The sequence below is a fragment of the Lepisosteus platostomus genome, chromosome 27 (assembly GCF_059453375.1).
Source record: "Lepisosteus platostomus isolate fLepPlt1 chromosome 27, fLepPlt1.hap1, whole genome shotgun sequence".
Taxonomy (NCBI): Eukaryota; Metazoa; Chordata; class Actinopteri; order Semionotiformes; family Lepisosteidae; genus Lepisosteus; species Lepisosteus platostomus.
The window spans coordinates 8,958,042-8,981,990 of record NC_142637.1 but is presented as its reverse complement, the minus strand read 5'-3'; the positions used below and the strand labels follow the sequence as shown (position 1 = coordinate 8,981,990).

General features: G+C 56.7%; 1 protein-coding gene across 2 annotated transcripts; it reads right to left on the bottom strand.

Moving 5' to 3' along the window:
* Positions 1 to 1,838: 1,838 nt before the first annotated feature.
* Positions 1,839 to 22,224, bottom strand: atp8b3 (ATPase phospholipid transporting 8B3). Of its 2 annotated transcripts, XM_088621874.1 has the most exons (26): positions 21,911 to 22,224; positions 21,069 to 21,182; positions 20,731 to 20,829; positions 20,568 to 20,629; positions 18,606 to 18,678; positions 18,291 to 18,361; positions 18,027 to 18,109; positions 16,669 to 16,827; positions 15,593 to 15,681; positions 14,745 to 14,938; positions 14,279 to 14,487; positions 13,854 to 13,885; positions 13,606 to 13,750; positions 12,788 to 12,976; positions 12,280 to 12,392; positions 12,004 to 12,168; positions 11,102 to 11,213; positions 10,842 to 10,917; positions 9,788 to 9,923; positions 9,102 to 9,288; positions 7,307 to 7,530; positions 6,466 to 6,549; positions 4,522 to 4,746; positions 3,742 to 3,880; positions 3,364 to 3,494; positions 1,839 to 2,754 (listed from the first exon to the last, which is right to left on the bottom strand). In XM_088621874.1, exons 1-26 carry the CDS (start codon positions 22,178 to 22,180, stop codon positions 2,533 to 2,535), a joined length of 3,603 nt encoding a protein of 1,200 aa, XP_088478000.1. In that variant the 5' UTR covers positions 22,181 to 22,224; the 3' UTR covers positions 1,839 to 2,532. The 2 variants fall into 2 exon arrangements, with proteins under 2 accessions (XP_088478000.1, XP_088477999.1); XM_088621873.1 differs by having other exon boundaries at positions 12,004 to 12,392.
* Positions 22,225 to 23,949: the final 1,725 nt, after the last annotated feature.

Here is a 23,949-nt window from a genome sequence, read left to right as displayed (position 1 = left end):
GGGGACCCCTGGATTAGGGGTATTAACAGCATCTTTAATTTTAGGATTAACAAAATGAATCAACAGTTCGCACTCTCACCTTCACACAGGGGTGAGTGCTGGGTCCACAATCAGAGTTCTACGGGCCTGGAGGTTTTACAGAAACCTTTCAATCAGCACTTGATCAAGACCTGGAAAACACTGCCTGGCCTGCCACTGAGCTCAATTAAGACATAATGTCTGAGATGGAATAAAAGCCAGAATCAGATTCTGAACTCCGGGTCCAGAGCTGGTCAGCCCCTGCTCCGCTGTCCCTAGAATTGACACATCCATAAAGAGCCCTGCCACACAACACCAAACACAAAACTGAGGAGACACGAACACAGCGAGGTCCAACACAGATGATTGCAAAGAAGCCTGATAATACACATGTGCTGAATAGCATTTATACTTGAATGTCATTAACTCCCTGCGCCAGAACTTGCGTCCAGCTGATGGCTGGGCCCTTAATCACCAGGTCCAATTGCTGACTAATTAATCCGCTTGCTTGTTTTTATTTCAACTACACTCAGTCCTTAGTTTGAGAAAGGACCAGTACACAGGTTCTTAATTCTGGAGCTGGCAAAGCCCTGTGTCTGTTGTCTACTGAATCCTTTTTTGATATGTGCTCTCGGCTATTAAAACAGACAAATTGATTTGGACGAACCCTGTGCCAACAGGAGGGTTTAGGGACGGCCCTCCTGCAGGTGTGAGCTGAAATGTAACCAACTGGACTTGTGGAGAAGGACAAACACACCTTTACCTGTGTCTGATCATCATGAACTGATCACCTTCAGACCCGTTTGCCCAGAAATCAGGCAGATTCTTATTTAGCAAGTTGAAGATAAGTGGCAGAAAAACCTGTGCGCTGGAGTTGTGGGAATCCTCTGAGCTGGGTATCCTTGAAACAGGAAAAAAAAACTCTAAAGCAGGAGAAACTCTAAGCCAGCCAGCAGATGGATCGCTGGCAACAATGAGCACCGATTGTTAAGGGCCCAGTTAGGACAACAGTCAGTGGAGAAACAATGGACTCCCAGGACCAGGGCTGAGAGCACTGCCCTCTGCTGGTTGCAAATGGAAAAGGTTCACTTCCTGCAGGATGGAGCACGTTCCCCAGGGCAGGAATACCCTTCTGTTCCTGGGGGATACCTGCTAGCTTTCATCAGAGCTGAGGTCCTCACTGCAATGAGTCCCTACCTGAACTACCAGGTTACCTGGTTGCAAGTTTTACTACTCAAAGGCAGGGGGGTTAAGTTACTTAAAAGACTCAGTGGTTAAAAAGCAACCTCCTACATGTTAAGGAACTGGAAGCAGTTTAAGAGTTCAGATTAAACCACTAGGACGACTGAGGGTTCAGGTAGTTCATGGGGCGCTCAGCTGGAACAAGAGCCAGGAGGTGTGGGGGGTCTCGGGGGACCAGGACTGGGAGCCCCTGTTCCAGGGAGGGGGTGCAGGTGTGTCTTTTACCATGCCCCCCTGGGAGCAGCTCATCAGACTCTGCCCTGGGCAGGCCTGTGTCTGACGTATACCACCACCCTGGGCCCACTGTATAAGACCCTGCTGGGACATACTGCTGTCCCAGTGAGCGAGGAGTCACAGCAGGTCAACATAGAGTCTGGGAGGACATGATCCTGGGGGATGAGCTACAGGTGGTTGTCTGAGGGGGGACAGTGGGGGCCCAGATTTCTCTCTAGGGGCGTCTTGAAGCTGATTGTCTGTTTCTCTTATCTGGACAACCTTCTTCCTGGAACCTCTCTACGAAAGGCAACGACAATTATTTTAAAACAAAAGTTTTAAAAAAAGCAGCTTTTGAGAAAAGATACATGTCCATCGCTTTATTTCTGGTTATTACTTGTGCTGTAAGTTCTGTTAATAAATTATTTTCTAATCATTCAGAATGTTCCAGTGTCTGATGTTGGTTTTATTGGGGCCAAAACTGTTCGCGTGTGTGTTTAAGAGCAGAATTTGCTTATATGTCTCACAGAAGTGTGTGGATTTGAACTCCACAAAATTAAATATGACAATCCAAACTATTGTATAATTCAAGAAATCCAGATAATTTAATAAAATCCCAATAGGAAATCTTTTTTTCCTTTTTTAGAAATCTACTGGGTGTTCCACATTGTACCTGCAGTAGGAGTGCAGTACACAGCACTTCAGCCAATCACAGCATAGTTAACAGTGGAGCAGCCAATCAAACCACTGTACACAAGTGAGGCTGTCAATTACATCACAATAAACAATCCAGCAGCCAACCCAAACACAGTACGTGTATGTACAGCGACAGCCTATCACAGCACAGTACACAGCGGCAGTCAAAGGCCTCCCAGCCAGGGACAAGTTTCAGCTGCTGCCAAGGTTTTCAGTAATGTCAGTTTTCAGAGGGACTTATCCTTGGTCATTTAACCATTGTGTTGCCGTAAAATGCACTGTGAAATGTAATACAAAAATAATATTTATAAAGAATATAAAAACACCTTCCTCGTCTCTACTGCTCAATCAAGAGAGTCTGAGCTATTTATCCTCTGGCTTCTCCAATTTCTCCATTTCCTTCGATGTCGTCACGCCTGCAGTTCCCCTCCCATCCTGCTGGGGTGCTGTGTTGTGCACCCTGGCCCCTGAGGTGAGGAGCTGTCCAAAGCCCCGCCCCTGAGACACGGCGTAGGAAGATCGCCGGTGAGAGTCGCCCCTGCGGAAAGCGGCCCGCAGCTCCACAGGTCCTTCTGAGCTGTGCACCTGAGGCAGATCACAGAGAGATCACAGAGAGATTGCAGAGATCACAGGGATCACAAACGATCACAGATAGATCACAAAGAGGTAACAGAGATCACAAACAGATCACAGAAAGATTTCAGAGATCACAGACAGATCACAGAGCGATATCTGGGCTTTTGCAGACTATGACATTATTTATCTTTAGCAATGCCTGTTCCATTTGTAACAAAGATTTATTAAAGTTTCTGTTAATAGACTTGAGCAATAAATAGAATGAGAAAAAACTAGAAGGTGTAACACAGGATAGGAAAACTTCCCCTGGCACAGCTCTTAACAGACACAGAGCACCAGGGGCAGAGAGACTGACACAGTGCCACACTGACAGCTGCTCCTGTCGTTTATCGAGGTCTGGAGGTGGCGTAGTCGGACACTTCACCCACCAAGTACAGATGTGCTACTGGTTTAAACCAGAGCTGGGAACTGAGCGCGTGGGGCTTCATGGTCATGCAGCTCACAGTTTGAGATAAACTCTGGTCAGTTCGACAATTAAGTCGAGCTACTTTCTTTCCAGTCAAACACAGACCAATCACGCTCACACGCGCAGTCACGCGCGCACCAGCCTAGGCGTACCCTGTGCATGCTGGGGGAGCTCAGGACAAGCCTCAGCGCTCTGGCGGTGAAAGAGGGCAGCAGGGCGGTGACAGACGTCAGCAGGATGGTCAGCCAAACCAGAGGATTGGACAGGGCATTAATAGACACACCTGTGGACAGAGACAGAGGTATACTGTACCTGAGCGACAGTGATGCAGGAGCAGGACAGGACAGGGGACAGGACAGGGGACACCAGGGGAGTGGGGGGGGGGGGCAGAGGGGCAGTACCTGAGCAAAATTGATGCAGGAGGACAGGGCATCAGTAGACACACCGGGGGACAGAGACAGGGGGGGGGGGATAGAGGAGCAGTACCTGAGCGACAGGGAGAGGACAGAGGATAGGGGACAGCAGCGTACCTGGGAAGTAGTAGTCATTGGGAGCGGCCTGGTGGAGCCGGGGGCTGTGCAGGAAGAAGGTAATGGCAAAATACAGAGCCAAGCTGAGCACCACCGTCCCAACGTTGTACTTCGTCCAGAACCCTGTCTGCAGCACTATCTGTGGAAGAGAGAGTGAGACAGGGAGAGAGAGTGACAGGGAGAGTGCAGTGTGTTGTGTACCATGTGTTGTATACAGTGTACAGTGTGTTGTGTGCTGTATGGTGTGTACAGTGTGCTGTATGGTGTGTGCTGTATATACACCGGGCTGTACTGTAAGCCACTGTACTTTGCCACACTGACCTCACCTGTGTGTACAGTGTGATGTGTGCTGTATGGTGTGTACAGTGTACTGTGCGCTGTATGGCAAGTGTTGTGCACACAGCACACTGTACACAACACACACCATACAGCACACTGTACACAACACACTGTACATACCATATAGTACAGTGTGCTGTATGGTGTGTGTTGTGTACAGTGTGCTGTGTGCTGTATGGCGTGTGCTGTGTTGTGTACAGTGTGCTGTATGGCGAGTGTTGTGTACAGTGTGCTGTGTGCTGTATGGCGTGTGCTGTGTTGTGTACAGTGTGCTGTGTGCTGTATGGCGTGTGCTGTGTTGTGTACAGTGTGCTGTGTGCTGTATGGCGTGTGCTGTGTTGTGTACAGTGTGCGGTGCGCTGTATGGCGTGTGCTGTGTTGTGTACAGTGTGCTCTGTGTTGTGTGCTGTACTGTAAGCTGCTGTACTCTGCCACACAGACCTCGCCTGTGGAGGTGAAGATGGCTGAGGTTGCCACGGTGATGGCGAAGGTCTGGTAGTCGAGGGCGGAGCTGTAGAACACGCCGAGAGGGATGAAGAAGAGGACGAGGGAGGCGAAGAGGGAGTGGAGGAGTGTGGCCCCAAGCAGCCAGGGGCTGAGGAGCTGTTGCCTCTGTCCAACATGGTACAGCTCCGGGCAGCGCAGACTGACCTCCGCACTGACGTCCTGACACGAGAGGGACAGAGGAGGAAGAAGACAGAGGGGGAGGGCATGTCAGAGCAAAGGGAACAGTGAGCTAAGCTGTGAAGAATGAAGAGAGCTCCAATAAATAGTGAGACCTGGTGTGACACACAGACACACAGGCACACAGACACGCAGTGAGACCTGCTGTGACACGCAGACACGCAGTGAGACCTGGTGTGACACGCAGACACACAGACACACAGACACACAGACACGCAGTGAGACCTGCTGTGACACGCAGACACGCAGACACGCAGTGAGACCTGGTGTGACATGCAGACACGCAGACACACAGACACGCAGTGAGACCTGGTGTGACACGCAGACATGCAGTGAGACCTGGTGTGACATGCAGACACGCAGACACACAGACACGCAGTGAGACCTGCTGTGACACGCAGACACGCAGACAGGCAGTGAGACCTGGTGTGACACTCAGACACGCAGTGAGACCTGGTGTGACATGCAGACACGCAGACACACAGACACGCAGTGAGACCTGGTGTGACACGCAGACACGCAGTGAGACCTGGTGTGACATGCAGACACTCAGGCACACAGACACGCAGTGAGACCTGGTGTGACACGCAGACACGCAGTGAGACCTGGTGTGACACGCAGACACGCAGACACACAGACACACAGACATGCAGTGAGACCTGCTTGACACGCAGACACGCAGTGAGACCTGGTGTGACACGCAGACACGCAGACACGCAGACACGCAGTGAGACCTGGTGTGACATGCAGACACGCAGACACACAGACACGCAGTGAGACCTGGTGTGACACGCAGACACGCAGTGAGACCTGGTGTGACATGCAGACACGCAGACACACAGACACGCAGTGAGACCTGGTGTGACACGCAGACACGCAGTGAGACCTGGTGTGACACGCAGACACGCAGACACGCAGACACGCAGTGAGACCTGGTGTGACATGCAGACACGCAGACACACAGACACGCAGTGAGACCTGGTGTGACACGCAGACACGCAGTGAGACCTGGTGTGACACGCAGACACGCAGACACACAGACACGCAGTGAGACCTGGTGTGACACGCAGACACGCAGTGAGACCTGGTGTGACATGCAGACACACAGACACACAGACACGCAGTGAGACCTGGTGTGACACGCAGACACGCAGTGAGACCTGGTGTGACATGCAGACACACAGACACACAGACACGCAGTGAGACCTGGTGTGACACGCAGACACGCAGTGAGACCTGGTGTGACACGCAGACACGCAGACACACAGACACGCAGTGAGACCTGGTGTGACACGCAGACACGCAGTGAGACCTGGTGTGACATGCAGACACGCAGACACACAGACACGCAGTGAGACCTGGTGTGACACGCAGACACGCAGACACACAGTGAGACCTGGCGTGACACGCAGACACGCAGACACACAGACACACAGACACACAGACACACAGACACACAGACACACAGACACGCAGTGAGACCTGGTGTGACATGCAGACACGCAGTGAGACCTGGTGTGACATGCAGACACGCAGACACACAGACACGCAGTGAGACCTGGTGTGACACGCAGACACGCAGACACACAGTGAGACCTGGCGTGACACGCAGACACGCAGACACACAGACAGGCAGTGAGACGTGAGTGTGGGGTCGACAGTGTCTCCCAGCCATGCACTCAGCTCCTCTTCAGTTCTTACCTGCTCCAGCACGGCCAGGCACAAAATGGGGAAGATCGTGTACAGCACCGTGTACAGCGTGATGAACCAGTTCTCATAGACCGGCTGCACGGGAGAGAGAAAGAGAGAGGGACTGCTTACACTTGTGTAACCCTCTGATTCCCCGCCATCCTCCTCCTCCCTTCCCACAACTGTCTCCCCTCCCTCTCTCCTCCCTCTCTCCCCTCCCTCTCCTCTCTCTCTCGTCCTTTCTCCTCTGTCTCACTCTCTCCTCCTCCTCTCTCTCTGTTCCCTGTCTCCTACCTCACTCTCCTCCGCTCTCCTCCCTCTTTCACCCCCCTCTCCTCCCTCTCTCTCTCCTCCCTCCCCTCCCTCTCTCTCTCTCCCCTCTCTCCTCCTTCTCTCTCTCCCCTCTCCTCCCTCTCACTCTCCTCCCTCCCCTCCCTCTCTCTCTCCCCTCTCTCCTCCTTCTCTCTCTCCCCTCTCCTCCCTCCCCTCCCCCTCTCTCTCTCCTCCCCTCCCCCTCCCTCCCTCCCCTCTCCTCCCTCTCACTCTCCTCCCTCTCCTCCCTCTCTCTCTCCCCTCTCTCCTCCTTCTCTCTCTCCCCTCTCCTCCCTCTCACTCTCCTCCCTCCCCTCCCTCCCCTCTCCTCCCTCTCTCTCTCCTCTCTCCCTCCCTCCCCTCCCCCTCTCTCTCTCCTCCCTCCCCTCCCCCTCCCTCCCTCCCCTCCCCTCCCTCTCTCTCTCCCCTCTCTCCTCCTTCTCTCTCTCCCCTCTCCTCCCTCTCACTCTCCTCCCTCCCTCCCCTCTCCTCCCTCTCTCTCCCCTCTCTCCCTCCCTCCCCTCTCCTCCCTCTCTCTCACCTGTCCGCTGAACCCGTTGTAGAAAGCGAACCAGGCGTGGACGATGGCGAAGGAGCTGGTCTTAAACAGGAAGTAGTGGAGGAAGGCACAGATGCGGCGGTAGGACCAGCGGCCGTGGACCAGCAGGAGGCGCTGCAGGAAGCAGAATCTGGCGAGAGAGAAGTCGGCACACTGGACCGCCTGGCAGCCCTCCACACCGCTCAGCCCCACTCCGATATGGGCCGCTGCACCGGGGGGGGAGAGGGAGGGCCAGAACATACAAAAAGGAAAATCAACAGCCATGGCAAGAAACCCCAGCTCTTTCAGCCCTCTCTGTCCCTCTCACTCACAGCGCCAGGCTCTGCCCTGTCCCCCAGCTTCATTCCACTCCCCGCCCTGCCTCTTTACCCCTGCCCCCCCTCGCCTTCTCTCCCTGCCCCTCGCCCCCCTGCCCTCCCTCTTTACCCCTCGCCCCCATGCCCTCTCTCCCTGCCCTCTCTCCCTGCCCTCTCTCCCTGCCCCTCTCTCCCTGCCCCTCTCCCCCCTCCTCTCCTCCTGCCCCTCGCCCCCTGCCCTCTCTCCCTGCCCCTCTCCCCCCTCCTCTCCTCCTGCCCCTCTCCCCCCTCCTCTCCTCCTGCCCCTCTCCCCCCTCCTCTCCTCCTGCCCCTCGCCCCCATGCCCTCTCTCCCTGCCCCTCTCCCCCTCCTCTCCTCCTGCCCCTCGCCCCCATGCCCTCTCTCCCTGCCCCTCGCCCCCCTGCCCTCCCTCTTTACCCCTCGCCCCCATGCCCTCTCTCCCTGCCCCTCTCCCCCCTCCTCTCCTCCTGCCCCTCGCCCCCATGCCCTCTCTCCCTGCCCCTCTCCCCCTCCTCTCCTCCTGCCCCTCGCCCCCATGCCCTCTCTCCCTGCCCCTCTCCCCCCTCCTCTCCTCCTGCCCCTCGCCCCCATGCCCTCTCTCCCTGCCCCTCTCCCCCTCCTCTCCTCCTGCCCCTCGCCCCCATGCCCTCTCTCCCTGCCCCTCTCCCCCTCCTCTCCTCCTGCCCCTCGCCCCCATGCCCTCTCTCCCTGCCCCTCTCCCCCTCCTCTCCTCCTGCCCCTCGCCCCCATGCCCTCTCTCCCTGCCCCTCTCCCCCCTCCTCTCCTCCTGCCCCTCTCCCCCTCCTCTCCTCCTGCCCCTCGCCCCCTGCCCTCTCTCCCTGCCCCTCGCCCCCCCACCCTCTCTCCCTGCCCCTCGCCCCCATGCCCTCTCTCCCTGCCCCTCTCCCCCTCCTCTCCTCCTGCCCCTCGCCCCCATGCCCTCTCTCCCTGCCCCTCTCCCCCCTCCTCTCCTCCTGCCCCTCGCCCCCATGCCCTCTCTCCCTGCCCCTCTCCCCCTCCTCTCCTCCTGCCCCTCGCCCCCATGCCCTCTCTCCCTGCCCCTCTCCCCCCTCCTCTCCTCCTGCCCCTCGCCCCCCCACCCTCTCTCCCTGCCCCTCTACACCCTCCTCTCCTCCTGCCCCTCGCCCCCATGCCCTCTCTCCCTGCCCCTCTCCCTGCCCCTCTCCCTGCCCCTCTCCCCCCTCCTCTCCTCCTGCCCCTCGCCCCCATGCCCTCTCTCCCTGCCCTCTCTCCCTGCCCCTCTTCCCCCTGCCCTCTCTCCCTGCCCCTCTCCCCCTCCTCTCCCCCTGCCCTCTCTCCCTGCCCCTCTCCCCCTCCTCTCCCCCTGCCCTCTCTCCCTGCCCCTCTCCCCCTCCTCTCCTCCTGCCCTCTCTCCCTGCCCCTGCCTATGCTCTCCCCCTCCAATCCCACCCTCCCTGCCCCCTTCCCCCCCCCCTCACTCTTGATCATGTTGACGTCGTTGGCCCCATCTCCTATCGCCATGGTGACCGCTCCCGTGTGCTTCCTGACCAGCCGGACCACTTCGGCCTTCTGCCCCGGCGTCACCCGGCAGCACAGCACGGACTGGCAGCGCTGCGCCAGCGCCACGAGCCGGGCGCCCCAGGCCTCCTCTGCGCCCAGCTGCGCCTGGAGACAGGGAGAGGACAGGCTGTGCTCCCACTGCCAGCGGGGAGAAACAGACACAGAGGAGCACTTCCTACTGCACTGGGACAGATCCTCTGGGATTAGAGAAACAGTCTTCCCCAATTTTACAACTCTAATCCCAGAATTCCCACACTTGCCAGATTCACAACGGGTCCCAATCCTACTGGGAGGGGGAGGAGGGAACTCAGTTGAACTGGCAGCCCAGTATGTGATCTCCTGTCACAGCCTGAGGAACAGTGAGCCTGTCTCCCAGTAATGCTCCATCTGTTTATATGTAAATATCTTATGATGTGTCTTTATTGTAAATGACTGTAGATATTTTGGCAACACTGATTTTGCTCATTGGTCATGCCAACAAAGCTTTCGGAGTTTGAAAGAATTGGGAGGGTGAGGAGGAGGAGGACGAATGGGAGAGGAAGACCTTCAGATGCTCTGAAAGAGAGAGGGAGACAGTCCGCCCCACAGAGCTCATCGTGCTCACCAGCTCAGCCCCGGTGATGACCAGCGCAGTGCGGACGGCCCCCGGACCCCCCCTCTGCGTTGCCCACCAGCTCAAGTCATTGTCCCCCTTGTCCAGGGGACGGTCAGTCTCGGGGCCCGAGGGAGATAGGAGTTCCCTGCAGGACAGGCGCACGTTAGCACACGCTTGCCGAAACAGGGCTCCCTGCCTCCTTCGGGTAACATTTCAGGAAAGCAGAACACACTGATCCTGTCAGCCTGTCCACCGGCCTGTCAGTCTGCGTGTCCATCTGTCAGTCTGTCCATCCCCTGTCAGTCTGCGTGTCCATCTGTCAGCCTGTCCACCGGCCTGTCAGTCTGCGTGTCCATCTGTCAGCCTGTCCACCGGCCTGTCAGTCTACGTGTCCATCTGTCAGCCTGTCCACCGGCCTGTCAGTCTGCGTGTCCATCTGTCAGCCTGTCCAACGGCCTGTCAGTCTGCGTGTCCATCTGTCAGCCTGTCCACCGGCCTGTCAGTCTGCGTGTCCATCTGTCAGCCTGTCCACCGGCCTGTCAGTCTACGTGTCCATCTGTCAGCCTGTCCACCGGCCTGTCAGTCTGCGTGTCCATCTGTCAGCCTGTCCAACGGCCTGTCAGTCTGCGTGTCCATCTGTCAGCCTGTCCACCGGCCTGTCACTCTGTGTGTCCATCTGTCAGCCTGTCCACCGGCCTGTCAGTCTGTGTGTCCATCTGTCAGCCTGTCCACCGGCCTGTCAGTCTGTGTGTCCATCTGTCAGTCTGTCCATTGGCCTGTCAGTCTGTCCATCGGCCTGTCAGTCTGTGTGTCCATCTGTCAGTCTAACCATCGGCCTGTCAGTCTGTCCATCGGCCTGTCAGTATGTATTCGTCTGCCAGTCTCTGTATCTGGCTGTGTGTCCATCTGTCAATCTGTCCATCAGTCTGGCCAGCTGACCATCTGGCTGTTTGTCCATCAGTCTGTCAGGCTGCGTCCATCTGTCCCTCTGACTGCGTCCATCTGTCTGTCAGTCTGTGTGTCCGTCTGTCCATGTGGTCACGTGTCCATCAGTCTGCCTCACCTCAGCTCCTCTCCCTGCAGTACTCTGGTGTCAGCGTCCAGCAGCCTGCAGGCGTAGCCGATGTTCACAGCTGTTTCTGTGTGGGACAGAGGCGGTGAATGTCCAGCAGTCCGTGAAGACTGTGTCATGCTTTCTGTGTGGATGAACATCTCTATAGAAGAGTGTCTGGATCTTACTGCTGTATCATTCATTTAGCTTGTTTCTCAGTGGTCTCCCGCTGATATCTACACATGTAGAGATACGTGGGGTTTTGGGGGTACCTCTCTTGTCTCCTGTCAGCACCCAGACTTTGATGCCACCCTGGCGCAGCTTGGCAATGGTTTCCGGTACCCCATCCTGAAGCCGGTCCTCGATCGCTGTCACCCCTACCAGCTGGGAGAGAGTGAGAGGGGAGGAGTGAGACAGCGGGAAAGGGGGAGAGAGAGGGGGAGAGATTTTATAATACGTCTTTGTTGTCTGTCATATGTCCGTAGATTTTATTTTACTTTTATTTGTTGTTTTGTTCCATGTGAATTTCATTATTTCTATTTGCTTTGGCAACACTGATTGTACCCATCGGTCATGCTAATAAAGCACCTTGAACTGAATTGAGAAGGGAGGGATGAACAGAGCAAAGTGAGGAGTGAGAGAGTGTGAAAGAGTGAGAGCACAGACAGCACCCTGCAGAGCAGTGCTTTACAGATTCCTGCAGGGGGCAGTACACGTCTGTGTTGGGGGGTCTGTGTCAGCATCTGTGCTGGGGGGTCTGTGTCAGGGTCTGTGCTGGGGGTCTGTGCTGGGGGATCTGTGTCGGGGGGTCTGTGCTGGGGGGTCTGTGCTGGGGGGTTCTGTGCTGAGGGATCTGTTCTGGGGGGTCTGTGTCAGGGTCTGTGCTGGGGGTCTGTGCTGGGGGGTCTGTGTCGGGGGGTCTGTGCTGGGGGGTCTGTGCTGGGGGGTTCTGTGCTCAGGGATCTGTTCTGGGGGGTCTGTGTCAGGGTCTGTGCTGGGGGGTCTGTGCTGAGGGATCTGTTCTGGGGGGTCTGTGTCAGGGTCTGTGCCGGGGGGTCTGTGCTGGGGGGGGTCTGTGCTGGGGGGTCTGTGCTGAGGGTTCTGTGTCAGGTTCTGTGCTGGGGGGTCTGTGCTGGGGGGGGTCTGTGCTGGGGGCTCTGTGCCAGCGTCGTACCGTCAGCTCTCTCTCCATGAGGTCGTACACTTCCTCCAGCAGCTCGTCACCCTGCCGCTTGGCCCTGGTGGCCTGGTGCAGCGCGCGGCTCCACTGCGCCCACGATTCCTCAGTCACCGAGCGCACCGCCATGCACAGCGTCCGCAGACAGCCCTCGGAGAAGAGCTGGGCAGCGACAGCGAGGGGGGAGAGGGGGGTGGGGTGAGGAGATCGGAGAGAAGGTGCAGCGTGACAGGTTTGGCAGACTGCAGGGGCCGTGCCCCCCCCGGGTCTCACCTCCAGCGCTCTCTCGGTGGCCTCGCGGTGAGGACAGTCCTCTCTCAGACGCCCCAGGATGACCGTGTCCGCCCCCTTGCAGTAAAGCTTCAGCCCTCCCTCCGGCTCCCGCACTGCACAACAACAGCCCGTGGGGCGCAGCACAATTACACAACAATTCAAAGATATTTGTCTACTCTGCAAAAAAAAAAGGTCCAACGACTGGCTCAAAATATAGATTATATAATTAAAAAAATAAAAACTAATTTTCTGCTTTTAAATCAAATGGTCTGTTGAATTACACAGCACAACCTGCTCTTAAAACTTCAACATTTCAAAAATTTCAAAAATTGAAACTTTATTACGAGCTAGTGAATAATTATTATATATGAACAACGAACATTTGCTTTATTTAAATGAAACTCAGTTCCCTGGGGTCCCCAGGCGGGCCCCGCGGAGGACTGGTGTGTCCTGGGATAGGCCCCAGGTTGGCGTGAAGGTGGAGTGATGATCACACGAGCGCACTGACCCAGCACAGACATGCGCCTCCTGTGGCTGCTGAAGTCCAAGATGGCCAGCAGCTGGTACAGTCTTGGTCGGCCCAGCTCGTTCAGGCTCAGGGAGTCCCGGGTTCGAGACAGGAACTCCCAGCCCAGCCCACGCGCGGCTCCCACCAGCGCGCCCTCGTCCGGGGAGGCCGCCTGGTACACTAGGTCCCCTGGGGGCCACACACAGCATCAGGGCCAGACCTGGCGGTGCTGGCGCACAGCATCCTCCTGCTCTTCCTCCCTCCTCTCCTCCCCCTTCCCTCTGCCACTTCACTCTCTCCTCCATCCCTCTCTCTCCCTCCTCCTCTCCGCATCCCTCTGTTCTCCCTCCCTCCTCCTCCTCTCCTCTCTCCCTCCTCCTCCTCTTCCCCTCCCTCTCTCTCCTTTCTCCTCCCTTCCTCCATCCTCCCTCCCTTCTCTCCCCTCCCTTTCTCTCTCCTCTTCTTCCCCTTTCTCCTCCCCCCCACTCCTCCCTCTCTCTCCTCCTTTGCCCCATCCCTCTACCCCTCACTCCTCCTCTCCCCCATCCCCCTCTCTCCTCCTCTCTCCCCCCCTCTCCTCCTCTACCCCCATCCCTCTCTCCTCTCCCCCCTCACTCCTCCTCTACCCCCATCCCTCTCTCCTCTCCCCCCTCACTCCTCCTCTACCCCCATCCCTCTCTCCTCTCCCCCCTCACTCCTCCTCTCCCTCCATCCCTCTCTCCTCTCTCCCCCCCTCTCCTCCTCTCCCCCCATCCCTCTCTCCTCTCCCCCATCCCTCTCCCTCCCCTGACCCCAGTGCTGCCCCTCTCTCCTCTCACCCTCCTTCCAGTCCACCATGACGGTGTGGCACAGCGCCAGCACCCTGAAGAACTCCCAGACCTCTGGGCACTGCTGGCTCCGGAGACGCTCCAGCAGCCGCGGGTCCGAGAACCGGGCCGGGCTGTGTGACCCGGGCCCGGCGGGCTGGGGGAGGGAGACAGGGGCAGAGAGAGGGACAGGAGTCAGACAGAGAGAGGAGACGCCACACAGCAACAGGCAGGACAGCGGCCTGCTGGGAAAGTCCTACCTCTGGCTGAGTCGCTGAGTCGGGAAGATTTCCTGAAAAGCAGCAGTTGAAAGACGGTTTAAAACTTCCAAAACAGGAAAACAGGGTACAGTTATAATGATGATGATGATGATGATTATTATTACTGCTGTTGTAATGAGGATGACGATGATGACATGCTCATGCGATGATGATGATGACGGTGACATTATTATTAATGCTCATGCGATGATTATAATGGTGATGAGGATGATGATGATGATAATGACACGATCATTAATAATAATGCAATGATGATGATGATGATGAAGACAATGATAATGACATTATCTTTCATGCTCATGCAACGATGATGAAGATGACGACGAAGACGTTGCGGCTGTAGGGCGTCGCCGTCCTCCGGGGGAGGCGGGCAGTACCAGCGGGCACACAGCGTGGCGCCGCACCGTAGACGCGCCCGGCGATGCAGCACTGCCGGAACAGCAGGCGGTTCTCCGTCAGCGTGCCTGTCTTGTCGGTCAACAGGACCTGCACCTGGCCCAGCTCCTCGTTCAGGGTGGTGGTGCGGGCGTGCGCGGGGGTGTCGGACCGCTCGTCGTACAGCCCCAGGTCCCAGCCCACCAGGAGGCTGTGGAGCACGTGGATCACCTCGAACCTGCGCACGCAGAGCGGGGCGGAGGGGAGAGAGGGGACAGGGGTTAGAGGGCAAAAGGGAAACTCCGATTTCATCGAGACGAACCAGCTGATAGTCACGGCCCAGCTTAAGGGTCTCCAACACCATGAGCTCCTCATCTGAAGGACAGCGCCTCCTACTGCCCAGGGCTCCCTGCCGCCACACTGGGGCTCTGGTCTGGAAACTGGTCCAGAGGGAAGAGTGCCACCTACTGGTCACCCACTGCAACAGACACTCACGTGATGTACAGCGCCATGGGCAGGACAGGTGCCAGGAGGATGATGTAGCCCCAGAATATGAGGAAGGCTCGGTACACTGGGCCCACGCCCCCTCCTACCGCAGTCAGGACTTCGCTGGCACGGGACACCTCTGCCTCGAACACGCCTGCACCCACCGCCAGGAGCAGAGCAGTGGCCAGGAGGAACACCACAATCTGGAGACAGAAAGACCCCACTGTTCAGGTGTCCTAACTGGCCCCCCGCCTCAGGTGTCCTAACAGAACCCCCCCCCCCCCAGGGGGCCCTAACAGGTCTCCCTGGCTCAGGTGTCCCAACTGCCCGCTCCGCCTCAGGTATCCTAACAAGTCTCCCCTGCCTCAGGTGTCCTAACAGGTGCTCCCTGCCAAAGGTGTCCTGACAGGTCCCCCCTGCCGCAGGTGTCCTAACTGGCCCCCCGCCTCAGGTGTCCTAACAGGTGCCCCCTGCCACAGGTGTCCTGACAGGTCCCCCCTGCCGCAGGTGTCCTAACTGGCCCCCCGCCTCAGGTGTCCTAACAGGTGCCCCCTGCCACAGGTGTCCTGACAGGTCCCCCCTGCCGCAGGTGTCCTAACTGGCCCCCCGCCTCAGGTGTCCTAACAGAACCCCCCCCCCGGGGGCCCTAACAGGTCTTCCTGGCTCAGGTGTCCCAACTGCCGCTCCGCCTCAGGTATCCTAAGAAGTCCCCCCTGCCTCAGGTGTTCTAACAGGTCCCCCCTGCCGCAGGTGTCCTGACAGGTCCCCCACCTCACTCTCTCCCCTGTGTACCTCCCCTTTGCTCCTCCTCCCTCCCCCCCTCGCCCCAGCCTGTCTGCCCCAGGCCTCTCTCTCACCCCAATAACCACCCTGTTGAGGATGAGTTCCACCTGCGTCTTCTTCTCAGAGAAGCGGCCAGCGTTCTGCAGGATCTTACTGTCCGAGCCTGCAGGCAGGAGGTCAGACGGAGCAACAGGACAGGTCACAGGGAGTCAAACAGGCGTCTCAAACTCTGGTGCAGGGGAGCCCCAGGCCTGCAGGTCTCATAGGCCCCCATGGAACCCTCAGTTTCTAAAGACTTGGAACACTTTCGTTGTGATCAATGAAGCATTAATTCAAACACAAATTAAGATTTGTTAAATTAAGTAATTTTGTACAGTAAATTCTGAGCATATTTCACCCCAGGAGAGCCAGAATTGGACAGACTGATCAATAATTCCCAAGGCTGTACAAACAGTTGAGCTGCAAGACAGACAAGACCAGGGCTCTTTAGAATCAGGGATCTCCAGAACCAGAACCGGGACTCTCCAGGACCAGGGTTGGAGACTTCTGTCATCAGTGTGTATTGCAATGTGTGTGCAGTCGTGTGGATGTACATGTATAACAGTACATGTGTTCTAATGTGTGTATTGTGTACTTATAGGGTATAAATGTTTATTGCAGTGTGAGTGTAACAGTGCATAAACTTTGCTGAATGACAATGACAGTCTGTGTACTGTCAGTACCAGTGTACAGCCCCAGTCTGTAGTGTGTTCAGCGTGTCAGTACCAGTGTGCACCACCAGTCTGTAGTGTGTTCAGCGTGTCAGTACCAGTGTGCAGCGCCAGTCTGTACTGTGTTCAGCGTGTCAGTACCAGTGTGCAGCGCCAGTCTGTACTGTGTTCAGCGTGTCAGTACCAGTGTACAGCGCCAATCTGTAGTGTGTTCAGTGTGTCAGTACCAGTGTACAGTGCCAGTCTGTAGTGTGTTCAGTGTGTCAGTACCAGTGTGCAGCACCAGTCTGTAGTGTGTTCAGTGTGTCAGTACCAGTGTACAGTGCCAGTCTGTAGTGTGTTCAGTGTGTCAGTACCAGTGTGCAGCACCAGTCTGTAGTGTGTTCATTGTCGGTACCAGTGTACAGTGCCAGTCTGTAGTGTGTTCAGTGTGTCGGTACCAGTGTACAGTGCCAGTCCGTAGGCTATGCTGGTGTTGCGCAGTACACAGCCACGCAGCAGGATGTGCTGAGCGTCCAGCAGGTGGCGCTCTTCTTTCCAACGCAGCTCTCCGAAGAAGGAATGTAGGCGTCTGTTGGGCTCCTCACAGAGCACACAGCCTGAGAGAGAGAGAGACAGGCCCACTGTCACAGAGCACACAGCCTGAGAGAGAGACAGACAGGCCCACTGTCACAGAGCACACAGCCTGAGAGAGAGACAGACAGGCCCACTGTCACAGAGCACACAGCCTGAGACAGAGAGACAGACAGGCCCACTGTCACAGAGCACACAGCCTGAGAGAGAGACAGACAGGCCCACTGTCACAGAGCACACAGCCTGAGAGAGAGAGAGAGACAGGCCCACTGTCACAGAGCACACAGCCTGAGAGAGAGACAGACAGGCCCACTGTCACAGAGCACACAGCCTGAGAGAGAGACAGACAGGCCCACTGTCACAGAGCACACAGTCTGAGAGAGAGACAGACAGGCCCACTGTCACAGAGCACACAGCCTGAGACAGAGAGACAGACAGGCCCACTGTCACAGAGCACACAGCCTGAGAGAGAGACAGACAGGCCCACAGTCACAGAGCACACAGCCTGAGACAGAGAGACAGACAGGCCCACTGTCACAGAGCACACAGCCTGAGAGAGAGACAGACAGGCCCACTGTCACAGAGCACACAGCCTGAGAGAGAGACAGGCCCACTGTCACAGAGCACACAGCCTGAGAGAGAGACAGACAGGCCCACTGTCACAGAGCACACAGCCTGAGAGAGAGAGACAGACAGGCCCACTGTCACAGAGCACACAGCGTGAGAGAGAGACAGACAGGCCCACTGTCACAGAGCACACAGCCTGAGAGAGAGACACAGGCCCACTGTCACAGAGCACACAGCCTGAGAGAGAGACAGACAGGCCCACTGTCACAGAGCACACAGCCTGAGAGAGAGACACAGGCCCACTGTCACAGAGCACACAGCCTGAAAGAGAGACAGACAGGCCCACTGTCACAGAGCACACAGCCTGAGAGAGAGACAGACAGGCCCACTGTCACAGAGCACACAGCCTGAGAGAGAGACAGACAGGCCCACTGTCACAGAGCACACAGCCTGAGAGAGAGACAGACAGGCCCACTGTCACAGAGCACACAGCCTGAGACAGAGAGACAGACAGGCCCACTGTCACAGAGCACACAGCCTGAGAGAGAGACAGACAGGCCCACTGTCACAGAGCACACAGCCTGAGAGAGAGACAGGCCCACAGTCACAGAGCACACAGCCTGCGAGAGAGAGGGGGAGACAGGCAGCCAGCACTCACCCTGGAAGGCAGCCAGACTGGGCTCTGTCCTGAGCTCCTGGTGGGTGGCAGGTAGGGCCTGGCGGAACTTCAGGTTGGTCTCTCTGGCAATGACAAACACAGAGCTCTAACAATCACAGCACGATCACATGACCAGCTGACCCCTGACCCCTGACACTGGCTATGCACGCTCTCTCCCAGTGCAGCTCTCCCTGCCCCTGTCTGTCAGTCTCTTACACCATCTAGATCTGCTCCGCTGCAGGTACAGTTTCTGTAGCGCCTTACCCATCAATGTCAGCTGTTTCCACGTAGCACAGGCTGTGGGGCTCTGAGCTGCTGAGCAGCAGGAGGTCCGCCTGTCCGAGAGAGACAGGGAAGAAAGAGGGAGGGAGGGGGGAACGGCACAGAGGAGAGACGTGCTGTGTGACCCACAAGATGATACTTGAACAGGATGCACAAAGGGTGAGATGGCCTCCGTGCGGCCTCTCTCCTCCAGCTTCTTCCCTGTTGTTACACACCGGCACTTTGGGAATCAGAGCCCCAGAGGCCCAGTGGCACCTCTTGGTCTGCGTCCCCACGGCTCCCCCCTGTGGAACTCACCGGTATGACCTCATCCTTGTGGAGCCGCACGATGTCCCCAACGCAGATGTCCTTCCACTGGGCGGTGCTGAAACTGGGAGAGACAGAGACTGTGGGTGGTGTCCCTTAGTCACCCATGGGCGAGACTTCATATCTCCTCTCTCAGTGCTCTGGGCATTGTCTTGCTCAGGGGACTGTGTGAGGAGACCGACTGCAGTGACAGCCCACACCAGGATGCCCAGGAGGAGCCCCCCAGACAAGGCAGCAGCATGAAGGAGTGGGCAGGGCTTGTAACAGGAAGGTTGCAGGTTCGAATCCAGGGTGTCGGGCACCCTTGCTGTGCCCTTGAGAAAAATACATCCCTCTTGGAGCTCCAGTTACTGCCCTAGTGTAAAAGCGGGATCTTTGGAGAAGTGTTTACCCTCTAAATTAATAAAAAGAAGGTACAGAATTTTGTAATTCATAAAATAAAGCTGTGAAAGGTGGGTATTCTACTGACACAAAATCAGAAGTTTCTAATTCCAGTCAGGTCAAATGGGTTGAAGGGCTTCAGAATCCTGCACTGATCATGCAGGAGATGAATAATCCTGGCTGCAGTATCCGATATAACCAGAGAGTTACCCTCTCTGGAATAATAGGAATAATCACTATTCCTTACTTGCCTTATATAGCACTTTTCTGGACACTCCACTGTGAGCGCCTTACAGGTAATGGGGATCCCCTCCACACCCACCAGTGTGCAGCCCCACCTGGGTGATGCGCCAGTCCGCTCCCCACACACCAGCTATCAGTGTGGAGGAGAGCAGAGGGATGAAGCCAGTTCAGAGATGGGGATTATTAGGAGGCCATGACTGGTAAAGGCCAGGGGGATATTTGGCCAGGACACCGGGGTAACACCCCTACTCTTTTCAAGAAACGCCCTGGGATTTCTAATGACGACAGAGAGTCAGGACCTCAGTTTTACATCTCATCCGAAGGACGGTATGTTTTTACAGTACAGTCTCCCCGTCGCTATACTGGGGCATTAGGACCCACACAGACCGCAGGGTGAGCGCCCCCTGCTGGCCTCACTAACACCTCTTCCAGCAGCAGCCTCAGCTTTCCCAGGAGTCTCCCCTCCAGGTACTGGCCAGGCTCACACCTGCTGGGCTCCAGTGGGCGGCCAGCTGGGAGCTGCAGGGTGACAGAGCTGCTGGCTGCTTACCCTGTGGTGCTCTAACCTGTACACTAAGATCTGAAAGAACCAGAGCAGTGTGGAGTTTTGTCTCCGTCAGGCCTCAACAGATGCTGAGCCAGGCTGAGGAGTCGGGGGTCCTAACCTACAGCTCCACACTGCCCTGTGAGACCCTGCTGCTTCAGGTCAGTCCCGATTTTCCCTCAGGCTGCTAGACAGCAGCCACCAGCAATTACCCAAAGACCACTGATAAATAGTCAGTCCACTTGAAACTGAGAAGGTGCACCCCCGTCTTTCCTGATACTTCTCCTTCTTAGGATATAAATGACAGTTCTAAATACCTCCTTGCCCTACCTCAGGATCTGTGCCTGTGGCTGGAAGGTTGCCGGTTCAAGCCGGCAGAGGAATCCTACTCCGTTGGGCCACTGAGAAAGGCCCTTAACCCCAACTGCTCCAGGGGCGCTGTATAAATGGCTGACCCTGCGCTCTGACCCCCAGCTTCTCTCCCTGTCTGTGTGTCTCATGGAGAGCAAGCTGGGGTCTGCGAAAAGACAAATTCCTAATCCAAGAAATTGTTAAGGGTTAATAAAGTGATGTTATATCTCTTTGTGCTATTAATTACGTAAATCTTGTAAATTGGAATTTATCGTATTCTACTCTGTAACCTCAATTCCATCAGGTTCTGTCCTCTCTCTCCTTGGCGAGCTTGGTAGGCTGTATTGTTGTGCATTGATAAACCTTGGCTGGTTGGTTGATTGATTGGGTCCAGCCCTGACCCCAGGAGCACGAGACACAGGAGCTGGGCTCACCTGTCCCCCAGCAGCACATCGCAGGGTCTGGAGTTAATCTCTCTGTCGCTGTGGTGCCGAGCCTGCCAACACAGCAGCAGCACGATCAGTACCAGTACCAGTACCAGCGCCAGAGCGTACGGTGGTGAAGAGGAGGATGATGAAGGTGGTTAAGGTGCCTCACCAGGTCAGCAGCCAGGTCTTTGACAGCACGTACCCCCAGGACCATCAGCAGAGGCAACATGGTGATGTACCAGGGCAGGGTGGAGATGGCTGGGACTAACTGCAACAGAGCACAGAGCACTAAAGCAGAACACACTGCAACACAACAGCACTCACAACACATGAAAACACCGGAACACACTACAGAGCACAATAACTCAAGAGGAACACACTGTGACACAACAGAGCAGTGCAGCACTACAGCACACAGTAACACCCCGTGGTTCACAGTGCAGCACAACAGGCCTTGAGAGAACACGCCGCACTGGCACAGGTGGTACCATGCAGTAGGGCCCTGACCTGCAGGGTCACCAGCACCAGGAAGTAGAGGTTGGCCACACGCTGGAACTGCTCAAACAGGTTGAGGGGCAGGAAGGAGAGGGGGGAGTACTTGCAGCTGCGCACCGCGTTGTCCTGACAACACACAGGGGCAAACAGTCAGCACAGCACAGACACAGGAGAGGCGTGGGCCACACACCTGCACAGGCTCAAGGGCATTTTATTCTTGTGTTGTGTAGTGTAGGGGTTGTGCAGTGTGGCTCCTAGTGGCAGCGTGTTGTGTAGTGTAGGGTTGTGTAGTGTAGGGTTGTGCAGTGTAGGGTTGTGCAGTGTAGTGTTGTGCAGTGTGGCTCCTAGTGGCAGTGTGTTGTGTAGTGTAGGGTTGTGCAGTGTGTTGTGTAGTGTAGGGTTGTGTAGTGTAGGGTTGTGCAGCGTGTTGTGTAGTGTAGTGCTGTGCAGTGTGGCTCCTAGTGGTTGTGTGTTGTGTAGTGTAGGGTGCAGTGTGGCTCCTAGTGGCAGCGTGTTGTGTAGTGTAGGGTTGTGCAGTGTGTTGTGTAGTGTAGGGTTGTGCAGCGTGTTGTATAGTGTAGGGTTGTGCAGTGTGGCTCCTAGTGGCAGTGTGTTGTGTAGTGTAGGGTTTTGTAGTGTGTTGTGTAGTGCAGCGTGTTGTGTAGTGCAGGGTTGTGCAGCATGTTGTGTAGTGCAGGGTTGTGCAGTGTGGCTCCTAGTGGCAGTGTGTTGTGTACTGTAGGGTTTTGTAGTGTGTTGTGTAGTGCAGCGTGTTGTGTAGTGCAGGGTTGTGCAGCGTGTTGTGTAGTGCAGGGTTGTGCAGCGTGTTGTGCTGTAGTGTCTCTCTCACTCACTGCGTATTTCCCCCTGTGGAAACACAGGAAGGAGCTCTTCTGCTGCTGCCTGTGGAAACTCCTGCCATTGGCTCGCACCTCCCATGGGAAATCTGGCACACACAGACAGGCCGGCCCGGCCCGGTCACTCACAGGACGGGACACACCGGCCCGGTTCAGCACAGGACAGGACACACCGGCCCGGTTCAGCACAGGACAACACAGCACGGCAGAGGACGACAGGACAGGACAGGACAGGACAGAGCAGTACACCACAGCACAGAGCAACATAGGACAGCATGAAAGAGCAAAGCACGCAAACTATTCCAGCAAAAATAGCTTTTCAACAGGAAGGCGGACCGGCGGACCTGAGGCCTCGGGGCTGCGGGGCTCTCCCGACGACATCCTGCACAGGGCAGAAGGAGCGGTCAGCGCGAGGCAGAGCTGGGGAGGCAGGGGGCAGAGTCGCCGCCGCCTGAGCCGTCTTCATGAACCTTCAACAACAGGAGCCTCCAGACGGAGCGACAGAGGCACAGCTCCCCCGAGAGGCACACTGAGCAGCACGGAGTCACTCCTGGAGCATGCCACTCCCCGTCTCCCTCCCTCTGCCCCCGTCTCCCTCATCGCTCTCTCACAGTCAAACTGTGCTCAACAACCATTTCCTGGCCCAGAGCTATCCTGGTCTGCACACAGCAGGAACACAGGTGCTGTTTCCTATACATGCCTGCAGAGAGGAGATCAGGAGCTGATCACTACAGCACCTGAAAACGGCCGCTTGGATGAATGAGTGCGCAGCAGAATAAGAGCAGATAGCACTGCCAGCCAGTGAGGTTTAAGACATGTTCATTCACACACCTACAGCACAGCCAGGGAGCTGCCAGAGGACAGTCTGCAGTCTGGAGCCTACTGGCAAGCACAAGGGAACTGCCCTCCCCTCTCTGCCACACTGCCCCTGCCTACCTTAGCTCTCTCCTGCAGAGGACTGGGCTGCCCTCTCCTCGCCCCTCTGCTGCGCCCAGCCCCGACACGCCACACACTGGCCTCCTGCCTGCGAGATACAGGAGGGAGGGAGAGGAGGGAGACAGGGAGAGGAGGGAAACACAGGAGGGAGGGAGGAGAGAGACAGGGAGAGGAGGGAGACACAGGAGGGAGGGAGGAGAGAGGAGTTAGACAGGGAGGAGACAGGGAGATGAGGGAGGGGGCAGGGAGAGGAGAGAGACAGGGAGAGGAGGGAGACACAGGAGGGAGGGGGCAGGGAGAGGAGAGAGACTGGGAGAGGAGGGAGACACAGGAGGGAGGGGGCAGGGAGAGGAGAGAGACTGGGAGAGGAGGGAGACACAGGAGGGAGGGGGCAGGAAGAGGAGAGAGACAGGGAGAGGAGGGAGACACAGGAGGGAGGGGGCAAGGAGAGGTGAGAGACTGGGAGAGGAGGGAGACACAGGAGGGAGGGAGGAGAGAGGAGTTAGACAGGGAGGAGACAGGGAGAGGAGGGAGGGGGCTGGGAGAGGAGAGAGACAGGGAGAGGAGGGAGACACAGGAGGGAGGGGACAGGCACAGGGAGGGGACAAGGAGAGGAGAGAGACGGGGATTGGAGGGAGTGGGAGAGGAGTCCCTGGCCAGCCTGGAGTGCAGGGAGCTCAGCAGAGAGGGAGACGCACACACGCCTTCGCAGACCTGCCTTTACCCCTCTCTCCTGCCATCCTCGTCCTCTCCTGCTCTCCCTCCTAGTCCCTCTCTCCCCTCCTCTCCCAGCGTCTCAGAAAGACTCTGTTCTCCTCTGGGAGCCGCGAGGTCTAGGAACCGTCTCCCAATCCTGCTAATGAGTCTGCGAACTGCCTGTTAGCATGTTAACGAGCAGTTTTAATTAGAGACAGGAAGGCCAGCCCATCCTCGCCTGGGAGTCCTGTACAGCGTCTATCTCTGTCAGCTCCGGTGCGCGCTGGCCCCTGGCACACAGCAGCTCGTGGTGTTTACCAGGAAGGCACAGCAGCGCGTCAGCAGGGACAGACAGTCAGGAGGCCTCTTCCCTGCGTCTCCCCTGCCGTCGTGTTTGAAAAACA

Bases quoted from the DNA above. Each gene is read 5' to 3' on its own strand.
- atp8b3 (XM_088621873.1), bottom strand. From the start codon at position 22,180: ATGTTGCTCTGTGCTGTGGTGTACTGCTCTGTCCTGTCCTGTCCTGTC. The intron at 15,682-16,668 runs GTACCGACACAC...TCCTGCCTGCAG, and splicing joins CGGACTGGCACTGTACACTG to GCTCGGACAGTAAGATCCTG. The intron at 12,393-12,787 runs GTCAGTGCGCTC...GTTGTTGTGCAG, and splicing joins GAGGCGCATGTCTGTGCTGG to TGCGGGAGCCGGAGGGAGGG.